General features: G+C 46.0%; 1 protein-coding gene across 1 annotated transcript; it reads right to left on the bottom strand.

Annotated features, from left to right (window-relative positions):
* Positions 1–4,982: 4,982 nt before the first annotated feature.
* Positions 4,983–13,420, bottom strand: LOC139242914 (zinc finger protein 229-like). Its single transcript, XM_070870552.1, has 2 exons — positions 13,247–13,420; positions 4,983–5,987 (listed from the first exon to the last, which is right to left on the bottom strand). The coding sequence occupies exons 1-2, from the start codon at positions 13,418–13,420 to the stop codon at positions 4,983–4,985; spliced, it is 1,179 nt and encodes a 392-aa protein (XP_070726653.1).
* Positions 13,421–13,464: the final 44 nt, after the last annotated feature.

Here is a 13,464-nt window from a genome sequence, read left to right as displayed (position 1 = left end):
TAGGGTTAGGGTTAGGGTTAGGGTTAGGGTTAGGGTTAGGGTTAGGGTTAGGGTTAGGGTTAGGGTTAGGGTTAGGGTTAGGGTTAGGGTTAGGGTTAGGGTTAGGGTTAGGGTTAGGGTTAGGGTTAGGGTTAGGGTTAGGGTTAGGGTTAGGGTTAGGGTTAGGGTTAGGGTTAGGGTTAGGGTTAGGGTTAGGTTAGGGTTAGGGTTAGGGTTAGGGTTAGGGTTAGGGTTAGGGTTAGGGTTAGGGTTAGGGTTAGGGTTAGGGTTAGGGTTAGGGTTAGGGTTAGGGTTAGGGTTAGGGTTAGGGTTAGGGTTAGGGTTAGGGTTAGGGTTAGGGTTAGGGTTAGGGTTAGGGTTAGGGTTAGGGTTAGGGTTAGGGTTAGGGTTAGGGTTAGGGTTAGGGTTAGGGTTAGGGTTAGGGTTAGGGTTAGGGTTAGGGTTAGGGTTAGGGTTAGGGTTAGGGTTAGGGTTAGGGTTAGGGTTAGGGTTAGGGTTAGGGTTAGGGTTAGGGTTAGGGTTAGGGTTAGGGTTAGGGTTAGGGTTAGGGTTAGGGTTAGGGTTAGGGTTAGGGTTAGGGTTAGGGTTAGGGTTAGGGTTAGGGTTAGGGTTAGGGTTAGGGTTAGGGTTAGGGTTAGGGTTAGGGTTAGGGTTAGGGTTAGGGTTAGGGTTAGGGTTAGGGTTAGGGTTAGGGTTAGGGTTAGGTTAGGGTTAGGGTTAGGGTTAGGGTTAGGGTTAGGGTTAGGGTTAGGGTTAGGGTTAGGGTTAGGGTTAGGGTTAGGGTTAGGGTTAGGGTTAGGGTTAGGGTTAGGGTTAGGGTTAGGGTTAGGGTTAGGGTTAGGGTTAGGGTTAGGGTTAGGGTTAGGGTTAGGGTTAGGGTTAGGGTTAGGGTTAGGGTTAGGGTTAGGGTTAGGGTTAGGGTTAGGGTTAGGGTTAGGGTTAGGGTTAGGGTTAGGGTTAGGGTTAGGGTTAGGGTTAGGGTTAGGGTTAGGGTTAGGGTTAGGGTTAGGGTTAGGGTTAGGGTTAGGGTTAGGGTTAGGGTTAGGGTTAGGGTTAGGGTTAGGGTTAGGGTTAGGGTTAGGGTTAGGGTTAGGGTTAGGGTTAGGGTTAGGGTTAGGGTTAGGGTTAGGGTTAGGGTTAGGGTTAGGGTTAGGGTTAGGGTTAGGGTTAGGGTTAGGGTTAGGGTTAGGGTTAGGGTTAGGGTTAGGGTTAGGGTTAGGGTTAGGGTTAGGGTTAGGGTTAGGGTTAGGGTTAGGGTTAGGGTTAGGGTTAGGGTTAGGGTTAGGGTTAGGGTTAGGGTTAGGGTTAGGGTTAGGGTTAGGGTTAGGGTTAGGGTTAGGGTTAGGGTTAGGGTTAGGGTTAGGGTTAGGGTTAGGGTTAGGGTTAGGGTTAGGGTTAGGGTTAGGGTTAGGGTTAGGGTTAGGGTTAGGGTTAGGGTTAGGGTTAGGGTTAGGGTTAGGGTTAGGGTTAGGGTTAGGGTTAGGGTTAGGGTTAGGGTTAGGGTTAGGGTTAGGGTTAGGGTTAGGGTTAGGGTTAGGGTTAGGGTTAGGGTTAGGGTTAGGGTTAGGGTTAGGGTTAGGGTTAGGGTTAGGGTTAGGGTTAGGGTTAGGGTTAGGGTTAGGGTTAGGGTTAGGGTTAGGGTTATCTACAAGAGCTTCTACTAATCCCACTCCAGCTACTCTGACCAGACCCCTCATGATTTTGAACACCTCTGTCAAATCTCCTCTCAATCTTCTCTGTTCTGAGAATAACCCCAACTTCTCCAGACTATCCACGTAACTGAAGTCCCTCATCCCTGGATTCATTCTCGTAAATCTTTTCTGCACGCTCTCAAAAGGCCTTCGTATACTTACTAAAATGCCGTAACCAGAATTTCTCCACCTCGGTCAACAAGCTCCCGCTGGAGAGGAACTAAACTACAGAACCAGTGGGAACCTGTTCAACCTTCGTCGTCTCCAGGCCAGGTCCAAGACCACCTCAATCTCTGTCGTTGAGCTACCGTACGCGGATAATACCTGTGTCTGCGCACATATAGAGGCTGAACTTCAAGTCATAGTCGACGTATTTACTGACGTTACGAAAGTATAGGCTTTACACTAAACATCCATAAGAGAAAGGTCCTCCACCAGCCTGTCCTCGCCACATATCACTCCCCACTCCACCCACCCCCGTAGTCATCAAAATCCATGGCACGGCCCTGGACAGTGTGGACCATTTCCCAAACCTCGGGAACATCTTGTCAGCAAGAGCAGACATTGACGACAAGATTCAACACCGCCTCCCGTGCAGCCTTCAGCCGCTTGAGGAAAAGTGTCTTTGAAGACCACATCCTCAAATCTACAAGCAAGCACATGGTCTACAGGGCTGTTGTAATACCCACCCTCCTGTATGGCTCAGAGACATGGACTATGTACAGTAGACACCTCACGTTGCTGGAGAAATACCAATAACGATGTCTCCGCAAGATCATACAAATTACCTGGGAGGACAGACACACAAACGTTAGCGTCATCGACCAGGCCAACATCTGCAGCATTGAAGCACTGACCACATTTGATCAGCTCCGCTGGGCAGGCCACATTGTCAGCATGCCAGACACGAGACTCCTAAAGCAAGCACTCTACTCAGAACTCCTTCACAGCAAACGAGCCAAAGGTGTGACAGATGAAATGTTACAAGGACACCATCAAAGCCTCCCTGATACACCTGGGAGTCCCTGGCTAAAGACTGCCGAAAGTGGAGAAAGAGCATCCGGGAGGGCGCTGAGCACCCCGAGTCTCATCGCCGAGAGCATGCAGAAATCAACCGTGGCATCAGAAAGAACATGCGGCAAACCTGTCCCACGCAGCCCTTCCCTCAACGCCTATCTGTCCCACCTGTGACAGGGACTGTGGCTTCGTATTGGACTGTTCAGCCACCAAAGGACTCATTTTTACAGTGGAAGCTAGTCTTCCTCGATCCGAGGGACTGCCTATGATGATGATGACCCAGAACTGCACACAATACTCCAGTTGATGCCGAACCAGAGTTTTATGCAGGTTCAACATAATATCCACACTTCTGTACTCTATACCTCTATTCATGAAAAATAGGATCCCGTAAGTCTTTGTAACCACTTTCTCAACCAGCACTGCAACCTTCAGTGATTGGTGCACACATACTCCTGGGTCTCTCTGTTCACGCACCCCTTTACAATTGTAACCTTTAGTTTATATTTCCTCTCCTCTTTCTTCCGACAAAGATGTATCACTTTTGAACATTTCTACGTTAAATTTCATCTGCCACATAGACACGCTGGTGTAATGGGTGGGCTGTTCAGCCACCAAAGGACTCATTTTTAGAGTGGAAGCTAGTGGGCCTAAACACATTGGAGTGCAGAAGAATGAGAGGTGATTTTATCGAAACATAAGATAATAAGGGGGTTCGAAGTCTATCACCATCCTCCTCACTGTTCACTGTACTTCCAAGTTTTGTGTGAGCTGTAGATTTGGAAATTGTGCCCTGTACATAGGTCATTAATATAGGTCAAAAAAAGCAGTGGCCCCAATACTGACCTCTGGGGAACACCACTTCCTCCAGTCTGAAAAACAACCATTCACCACTACTCTGTGTGTGTCACTTAGCCACTTTCATATCCATGCTGCCACTGTCCCCGTTATTCCATGGGCTTCGATTTTGCTGGTATTGGTAACACGCCTGGAATCACTAAACACAAAACCCAGTCTGTTAATCACTTTCAGCTACTGGACTTAGCATGTGTCTCACAGCATCTCTTCGACCTTCAATATGTGAATAGAGCATCACGCCTGTAAACCTGGTTTAATTTTATATCCACTCAGCAAATCTATTAAAGAAAAGCCTGTCGGCCAATGTGACACTGTTAAGGTGCCAGTGTGCTGCTGGATTGATTGGCATTTTGACTGTAATGGACACCGTATTTTGGTCTCTGTATTTAAGGAAGGATAGACCTGCATTGGAGGATGTTCGGAGAAGGTTCACTAGGTTGATTCTGGAGATGAGTGGATTGACTTATGAAAATAGGTCGAGTAGATTGGGCCTAAACACATTGGAGTTCAGAAGAATGAGAGGTGATTTTATTGAAACATAAGATAATAAGGGGGTTCGACATGGTGGATGCTGAGAGGATATTTCCACTCATAGGGGAAACTAAAAGAAGGAGACATCGTCTTAGAATAAGGGACCACCCAATTAAAACTGAGATGAGAAATTTCTTCTCTGAGGGTTGTAAATCTGTGGAATTCTCTGCCCAGGTGAGCTGTGGAGGCTGGGTCTTTGAATATATTTAAGGCGGAAACATAGACAGATGTTTGAGCTATTAAGGGAGTACAGGATTATGGGCAGCGGGCAGGGAAGTGGAACTGAGTCCATGATCAGATCAGCCATGATCTTATTGAATGGCGGAGCAGGCCCGAGGGGTCAAATGGCCTACTCCTGCTCCTATTTATTATGTTCTCATGTTCTAACTGAACATTTCTCCCAGTCTAACCTTGTCTGAAATGAAATATGTGTCATTTAATAAGCCTCAAGTCCTTGCTCATGTCTGCTGCAGATTCCAGAGTTGATTCCGGAGATGAGGGGGTTGACTTATGACGATAGGTTGAGTAGGTTGGACCTAGACACATTGGAGTTCAGAAGAATGAGGTGATCTCAGTGTGGCCCTGAAGGACTGTGTCCAGGCTCAAGTTCTGAACCCCCTGTAAAATCCTCCCCACAGAATGTCCTTTCTCAGCTCCAATCAGGTGATGGTAAACACTCAGGTGGGAAAGACAAAAATCCACAGCAATGTGTTGAAAGCAACACTAATTTGTGTGTCTATATCCCAAATATTAAACTCCAATCCAGTTACAGGAGTTATTAACATCAGCGTTGCAGGATTTATAAACCCCAACTATCAGAATGAACACAATTTAGGCCAGGATGTGATTACCAGCAGCAATAACAGCAGAATCCAACCCCTGCAGTCACTTGTGAACTCGCTGGTGTCTCAGCAGGTTGCCAGACAGAGAGAATCCCTTCCCACACTCAGAGCAGGTGAACGGCCTCTCCCCAGTGTGAACTCGCTGGTGTGTCAGCAGGTGGGATGACCGAGTGAATCCCTTCCCACACTCAGAACATTTAAAAGGTCTCTCCCCAGTGTGAAGTCGCTGGTGTTTCAACAGGTGGGATGATGCAGTGAATCTCTTCCCACACTCGGAGCAGGTGAACGGCCTCTCCCCAGTGTGAACTCCCTGGTGTATCAGCAGGCTGGATGATGCAGTGAATCTCTTCCCACACTCGGAGCAGGAGAATGGCCTCTCCCCAGTGTGAACTCGCTGGTGTATCAGCAGGCTGAATGATACAGCGAATCTCTTCCCACACTCGGAGCAGGTGAACGGCCTCTCCCCAGTGTGAACTCGCTGGTGTATCAGTAGGTGGGATAACTGAATGAATCCCTTCCCACAGTCGGAGCGGGTGAACGGTCTCTCCCCAGTGTGAACTCGCTGGTGTATCAGCAGGTGGGATGATGTAGCAAATCTCTTCCCACACTTGGAGCAGGTGAACGGTCTCTCCCCAGTGTGAACTCGCTGGTGTATCAGCAGGTGGGATGATGTAGCAAATCTCTTCCCACACTTGGAGCAGGTGAACGATCTCTCCCCAGTGTGAACTCGCTGGTGTATCAGCAGGTCGGATGACCAAGTGAATCCCTTCCCACACTTGGAGCAGGTGAACGGTCTCTCCCCAGCGTGAACTCGCTGGTGTATCAGCAGGTCGGATGACTGAATGATTCCCTTCCAACAGTCGGAGCAGGTGAACGGTCTCTCCCCAGTGTGAACTTGCCGATGTGTTTCCAGCTGGGACGGGTAGTTGAAACGTTTCCCACAATCCCCATATTTACACAGTTTCTCCCCAGTGTGACTGCACTTGTGTCTCTCCAGGTTGGACGATCGGCTGAAGCCTTGTCCACACACAGAGCACGTGTACCGTTTCTCCCCACTGTGAACGGTGCCTTCTGCTTCCATGGACAAAGCTGATGATATTCCAGTCCCGATGTACCGAGTGACCGTCAGATCTTGAGGTGATGTTTGGTTTAAGCTTCCAGTCTACAAATCCTCCCCTTTTAACACCCTGTAAAGTGAATTTCAAACAGGAAAAAGGGAGTGTGAGAGAACCCACAAAACCACAAAGGCAGATTGTGAAATTGAGCTTAATGAGTCTGGTCATTTGTGGGGCCGGCACGAGAAAAAAGTGACCATGAAAGCTGCCGGATTGTCATGAAAACACATCTGGGTCAGTACTGTCCTTCAGGGAAGGGAACCCACCTCCCTCAACAGGCCCACATGGGAAATTGTTGATCCCACTGGGCCCAGAATTACTGGAGGTGATACCCAGCAGCTTCTCCCCCCTCTCCATCCAGCTCAAACTGATGTAACAAACAGACCCACACAGGAGGCCAGTGAGTGACTTCCACATCCAGCGCCCACTGATACAGAGCGGCTGGGAATTGCTGGGCCTGCTGTATAAATGTAAGTTGTTGTTTGCCTGGTGTGGGGGAGGTGCTACCCCCGGGGGTTGCTGGGGCCGGGCCCGGTGGCTCTGAATCGGGGCCCGAAAGCCGCGCTTGGCATTGCCCGGGGACCGAGAGCCGCACTCGGTGTTGTCCGGGGACCGAGAGCCTCACTCGGTGTTGCCCGGGGACTGAGAGCCACACTCGGTGTTGCCCGGGGACTGGGAGCCACACTCGGTGTTGCCCGGGGACTGAGAGCCACACTCGGTGTTGCCCGGGGACTGAGAGCCGCACTCGGTGTTGCCTGGGGAATGAGAGCCACACTCGGTTAAAAAGGAGGCAGACAAAAAGCAGGAAACTATAGACCAGTTAGCCTAACATCTGTGGTTGGGAAAATGTTGAAGAGTTCATTCTTAAAGAAGCAATAGCACGACATTTGGAAAAGCATAATTCGGTCAGGCAGTCAGCATGGATTTATGAAGGGGAAGTTAAGTTTGACAAATTTGCTGGAATTCTTTGAGCATGTAATGAACAGGGTGGATAAAGTGGGTCTTTTGTATTTGGTTTCCCAGAAGACATTTGACAAGGTGCCACATAAAAGATTACTGCACAAGATAAAAGTTCACGGGGCTGGGGGTAATATATTAGCATGGATAGAGGATTGGCTAACTAACAGAAAACAGAGAGTTGGGGTAAATGGTTCATTCTTGGGTTGGCAATCAGTAACTAGTGGGGTGCCGCAGGGATCAGTGCTGGGACCCCAGCTATTTACAATCTATATTAACGACTTGGAAGAAGGGACCGACTTTAACGTAGCCAAGTTTGCTGACGATATGAAGATGGGAGGAAAAGCAACGTGTGAGGAGGACACAAATAATCTGTAAAAGGACATAGACAGGCTAAGTGAGTGGGCAACAATTTGGCAGATGGAGTATAATGTTGGAAAGTGTGAGGTCATGCATTATGGCAGAAAAAAATCAAAGAGCAAGTTATTATTTAAATGGAGAGAGATTGCAAAGTGGTGCAGTACAGCGGGACCTGGGGGTACTTGTGCATGAAACACAAAAGGTTAGTATGCAGCTGCAGCAAGTGATCAGGAAGGCCAACTGAATCTTGGCCTTTATTGCAAAGGGGCTGGAGTATAAAAGCAGGGAAGTCTTGCTACAGTTACACAGGGTATTGGTGAGGCCACACCTGGAATACTGCGTGCAGTTTTGGTTTCCATATTTATGAAAGGATATACTTGCTTTGGAGGAAGTTGAGAGAAGGTTCACTGGGTTGATTCCGGAGATGAGGGGGTTGACTTATGAGAAAAGGTTGAGGAGGTTGGGCCTCTACTCATTGAATTCAGAAGAACGAATGAGAGGTGATTTATGGAAACGTATAAGATAATGAGGGGGTTTGACAAGGTGGTAGCAGAGAGGATGTTTTCACTGATTGGGGAGACTAGAAATAGGGGACATAATCTTAGAATAAGGGGCCCTCCATTTGAAACTGAGATGAGGAGGAATTTCTTCTCTGAGGGTTGTAAATCTGTGGAATTCGCTGCCTCAGAGAGCTGTGGAATCTGGGACATTGAATATATTTAAGACAGAGATAGACAGTGTCTTAACTGATAAGGGAATAAGGGGTTATGGGGAGTGGGCAGGAAAGTGGACCCGAGTCCATGATCGGATCAGCCATGATCGTATTAAATGGTGGAGCAGGCTCGAGGGTCCGTATGGCCTACTCCTGCTCCTATTTCTTATGTTCTTATTTTCTAATGTAGTCTCGTATGGGAGTGTGGATTTTACTCATATCTGTCCATCTCTGGTATGTGGATGAGGATTTTACTCTGTATGTTAGTTTCTGATACGAGAGGTGGATTTTATCCTGTTCCTGTCAATTTCTGGTAATTGCCTGTGGGGTTCATTCTGTATCAAAAAGGGCCACATTACAACATAATTCTAAAAGGATAAAGAGTGTTAAAAAAACAAGCCTGAAGGCTCTGAGTTTCAAAGTGAGGAGCATTGGTAATAAGGTGGAAAAATTAACTGCACATATAGCTGTTAATGGATATGATGTAATTGGGATTACAGAGACATGGCTCCAGGGTAACCAAGGCTAGGAACATAATATGCAGGGGTATTCAATATTGAAGAAAGAAAAGGAGGTGGGGTAGAGTTAATGGTTAAAGAGGAGGTTAATGCAATAGTAAGGAAGGACATTGGCTGGGATAATGTGGAATCTGTATGGGTCGAGCTGCGAAACAACAAAGGGCAGAAAACGTTTGGTGGTCTGTAAACAAACCCAACTAACAGTAGTAGGGAGGTTGGGGATGGCATCAAAAAGGAAATTAGGGAGGCGTGCAATAAGGGTACAGCAGTTACCATAGGTGACTTTTACCTACATATTGATTGGGCTAACCAAACTGGTAGCAATATTGTAGAGGAGGATTTCCTGGAGTGTATAAGGGATGGTTTTCTAGACCAATATGTCGAGGAACCAACTAGAGAGCCGGCCATCCTAGACTGGGTCTTGTATAACGAGAGAGGATTAATTAGCAATTAGTCGTGCGTGGCCCCATAGGGAAGAGTGACCATAATATGGTAGAATTCTTCATTAAGATGGAGAGCGACACAGTTAACTCAGAGACTAGGGTCCTGAACTTGAAGGAAACTTCGATGGTATGAGACGTGATTTGGCTGGGATAAACAGGCGAATAATACTTAAAGGGTTGATGGTGGATAGGCAATGGCAGACATTTAAAGATCACATGGATGAATTAAAACTATTATACATCCCTGTCTGGCGTAAAAATAAAACATGAAAGGTGGCTCAACCGTGGCTAACCAAGGAAATTAGGGACAGTGGCACATAAATTGGCCTGAAAAAGAAGCAAACCTGAAGACTGGGAGCAATTTAGAATTCAGCAGAGGAGGACTAAGAGTGTAATTAGGAGGGGGAAAATAGAATATGAGAGTAAGCTTGCAGGGAACATAAAAAACTGACTGCAAAAGCTTCTATATATATGTGAAGAGAAAAAGATTAGTGAAATCTAATGTCGGCCCCTTGCAGTCAGAATCAGGTGAATTCATAATGGGGAACAAGTAAATGGCAGACCAATTGAACAAATGCTTTGGTTCTGTCTTCACTAAGGAAGACACGAATAACCTGCCGAAAATACTAGGGGACCGAGGGTCTCGCGGGAAAGATGAACTGAGGGAAATACTTATTAGTCAGGAAATGGTTGTAGGGAAACTGATGGGATTGAAGGCCGATAAATCCCCAGGGTCTGATAGTCTGCATCCCAGAGTAGTTAAAGAAGTGGCCCTAGAAATAGTAGATGCATTGGTGGTCATTTTCCAACATTCTATAGATTCTGGATCAGTACCTATGGATTGGAGGGTAGCTAATGTAACCCCACTTTTTAAAAAAGGAGGGAGAGAGAAAACAGGGAATTATAGACCGGTTAGCCTGACATCGGTGGTGGGGAAAATGCTGGAATCAATTATTAAAGATGTAATAGCAGAGCATTTGGAAAGCAGTGACCTGATCGGTCCAAGTCAGCATGGATTTATGAAAGGGAAATCATGCTTGACAAATCTTCTTGAGTTTTTTGTGGATGTAACTAGTAGAGTGGATAAGGGAGAACCAGTGGATGTGGTGTATTTGGAATTTCAAAAGGCTTTTGACAACGTCCCACACTAGAGATTAGTGTGCAAAATTAAGGTACATAATATTGGGGGTAATGTATTGATGTGGAGGGAGAACTGCTTGGCAGACAGGAAGCAAAGAGTGGGAATAAACGTGTCCTTTTCAGAATGGCAGGCATTGACTAGTGGGGTGCCGTAAGGTTCAGTGCTGGGATCTCAGCAATTTACAACATCCATTAATTATTTAGATGAGGGAATTTAACGTAATATCTACAAATTTGCAGATGACACTAAGCTGGGTGGCAGTGTGAGCTGTGAGTAGGATGGTAAAAGGCTGCAGGGTGACTTGGACAGGTTAGGTGAATGGGCAATTGCATGGCAGATGCAGTATAATGTGGATAAATGTGAGGTTATTCACTTTGAGTGCAAAAACAGGAAGGCAGATTATCTGAATGGTGACAGATTAGTAAAATGGGAGGTGCAAAGAGACCTGGGTGTCATGGTACATCAATCACTGAAGGTAGGCATGCAGGTCCAGCAGGCAGTAAAGAAAGCAACTGGCATGCTGGCCTTCATAGCAAGGCGATTTGAGTATACGAGCAGGGAAGTCTTACTGCAATTGTACAGGGCCTTGCTGAGACCACACCTTGAGTATTGTGTGCAGTTTTGGTCTCTTAATCTGAGGAAGAACGTGCTTGCTATTGAGGGACTGCAGCGAAGGTTCACCAGACTAATTCCCGGGATGGCAGGACTGACATATGAAGAAAGACTGGATCGGCTAGGCTTACACTCACTGGAATTGAGAAGAATGAGAGGGGATCACATAGCAACATATAAAATTATGACGGTTAGAGGCAGGAAGAATGTTCCTGATGTTGGGGAAGTCCAGAATCAGGGGTTACAGTCTAAGGATAAGGGGTAAGCCTTATCGGACTGAAATGAGGAGAAACTTTTTCACCCAGAGTGGTAAACCTGTGAAGTTCTCTACCACAGAAAGTTGTGGAGTACTGTTTGTTGGATTTATTCAAGAGGGAGTTAGATGTGGCCCTTACGGCTAAGGGGCTCAGGGGGTATGGAGAGAAAGCGGGAGTGGGGTACTGAAGTTGCATGATGAGCAATGATCATATAGAATGGTGGTGCAGGCTAGAAGGGCCGAATGGCCTGCTCCTGCACCTATTTTCAATGTTTCAATGTATCTTTCCATTCTTGGTGAGTGAGTGTGTATTTTGTGCTGTATCTGTCCATCTCTGTGATGTGAATGTGAGCTCTACTCCATACCCGTCATTCTCCAGTATGTTAGTATTGTTTTACTGTGTACCCCCAATCTCTTATAGTATTGGTTTTACTTTCTAACTGTCAATTTGTGTAATGGAGGTGAGTGTTTATGCTGAATCTGTCGGTCTCTGGTAAATGAGTCTGAGTTTCACTCTGTATCTATCTGTGTCTGCTATGTTAGTGAGGGCCTTTCTCTGTATCTCCATTTCTGTTATGGGAGTCTAGGTTTATTCTGTACCCGTCAAGTTCTGATATGTGATTGTGGGCCTTACTCTATAACTGCCAGTTTCTGTTTAATTGCGAGTGGGCTTTCCTTTGTACCTGTCAGTTTCTGGAATGAAAGATAACTCTTTACCTTGTACCTGTCAATTACTGGTTTGTGAGTCTGGGCATGTCACTGTATGTCAATTTATGTTATGGGAATATGGATTGTAATAAGTCAGCCTCTGATGTGTGAGTGTGGGTTTTATACTGTATTTCTCAGTCTCTCATATGCAAATGTGTGTATTTTTCTGTAACTGTCGGGTTTTGTTGTGTGTTCAGGTTTAATCTGTGCTTCTCAGTTTCTGCTATGTTAGACTGTACCTATTTGTTCCTGCTTCTTGATTGTATGTTTTAGACTGTACCTGTCAGTTGCTGCTATGTGAGTGTGGAATTTACTCTGTATCTGCTTGTCTCTGGTATGTGAACATGAGAATCAATTGAACTTTTAACCTGTATTTCTCTGATATGTGTGGGCAGGACTGGACTCGACTCTGATGCCTACCACAGTGGAAATGTATATCCTGTACTTAAAGTAACAACGTTTGTAACCTCAATTTGCAGGGTATTAGAAGGTGAGGGTCTACAGCTGGGAAACTGAAACCAAACATCACGGCAAGATTTGATAGATTCACCGGATTGATCAGGATCACCTTATCATCAGCCTTTGGAAAAACACCAATCACAGTGGTGAGAAACAGGACACATGTTCTGTGTGTGGACGCACCTTCAACCAATCGTCTAGCCTGTGAGACTCGTGTGGCCAGCTGACTCAACACTGTGAATGTAGGGACAGTGGGAATGGATGCAGATGCACGTTGGGTGGAAAGACATCAGGGAGAGAGCGTTTACCAGCTGAATGTGGAAAGTGATTCAGTCTCTCATCTCACCAACTGACATTCGAGGACTTAGATAACAGACTTTCTCCTGTGAATATAGAGCTGGGTTACTGGGCTTGATATTTTTACTTGTTCATCTTGTTGACTGTAAACCTTTGCCAATTACTTGATGTAATGGGATTATGTGTACATTTTTCTTTAAATACATTTACTGAGTAGATTCAAATTTAAATTGAAACCAGATTTGCACGATTCTCTCTTCACACATCGAAGGTGAGAGAGATGCTGCCAGGAACGCACTAAGTCCTGCAGCTGAAAGGGAGTAAAATACTGTGTTTTATGTTTAGTGATCCCAGGCGTGATAGCTATCCCTACTCTGGACACCAAGGCAAAGAGCAGCACTCTGGAAGGTATAAGGAACTGGGACTTCTCCCTGAGAGTAAGCAAAGGCATGAGAACTGAATCAATCTAGAGATAGAAAGGAGAAAAGGACAAAAATATAACAGGACATCAATTAGTCTCATCTTATCATGGATATTTCAAATATCGAAACATTGTATTATTTGAAATATCAAAATATTAAACTCCATCCCAGTTTTCGGGGTGAGTAATATCAGCAGAAACAAATCCCAACTGACAAAACGAACACGCTTCAGTCAGGATGCGATTAACAGCAGTAATAACAGTAGAACATAACCCCTGCAGATGACTGATTAAATCCCTTCCCACACTTCCCCAGTGTGAACTCGCTGGAGTTTCAGCAGGTTGGATGACTGAGTGAACCCCTGCCCACACACAGAGCAGGTGAACGGCCTCTCGTCGGTGTGACTGTGACAATGAATTTCTAGATCAGACGGGGAACTGAATCCCTTCTCACAGTCTCCACATTCCCACGGTTTCTCCATGATGCAGGTATCCTTGTGTCTCCTAGGTTGGATGATCAGTTGAA

Source organism: Pristiophorus japonicus, unplaced genomic scaffold (assembly GCF_044704955.1).
Source record: "Pristiophorus japonicus isolate sPriJap1 unplaced genomic scaffold, sPriJap1.hap1 HAP1_SCAFFOLD_1538, whole genome shotgun sequence".
Lineage (NCBI taxonomy): Eukaryota > Metazoa > Chordata > Chondrichthyes > Pristiophoridae > Pristiophorus > Pristiophorus japonicus.
This window is presented reverse-complemented; position numbering and strand designations above follow the sequence as displayed.

Coding starts and splice junctions, on each gene's coding strand:
- LOC139242914 (XM_070870552.1), bottom strand. CDS start 13,420: ATGGAGAAACCGTGGGAATGTGGAGACTGTGAGAAGGGATTCAGTTCC. Junction 5,988..13,246: donor AGCGAGTTCACACTGGGGAA/GTGTGGGAAGGG, acceptor CACAGTGGGGAG/AAACGGTACACGTGCTCTGT.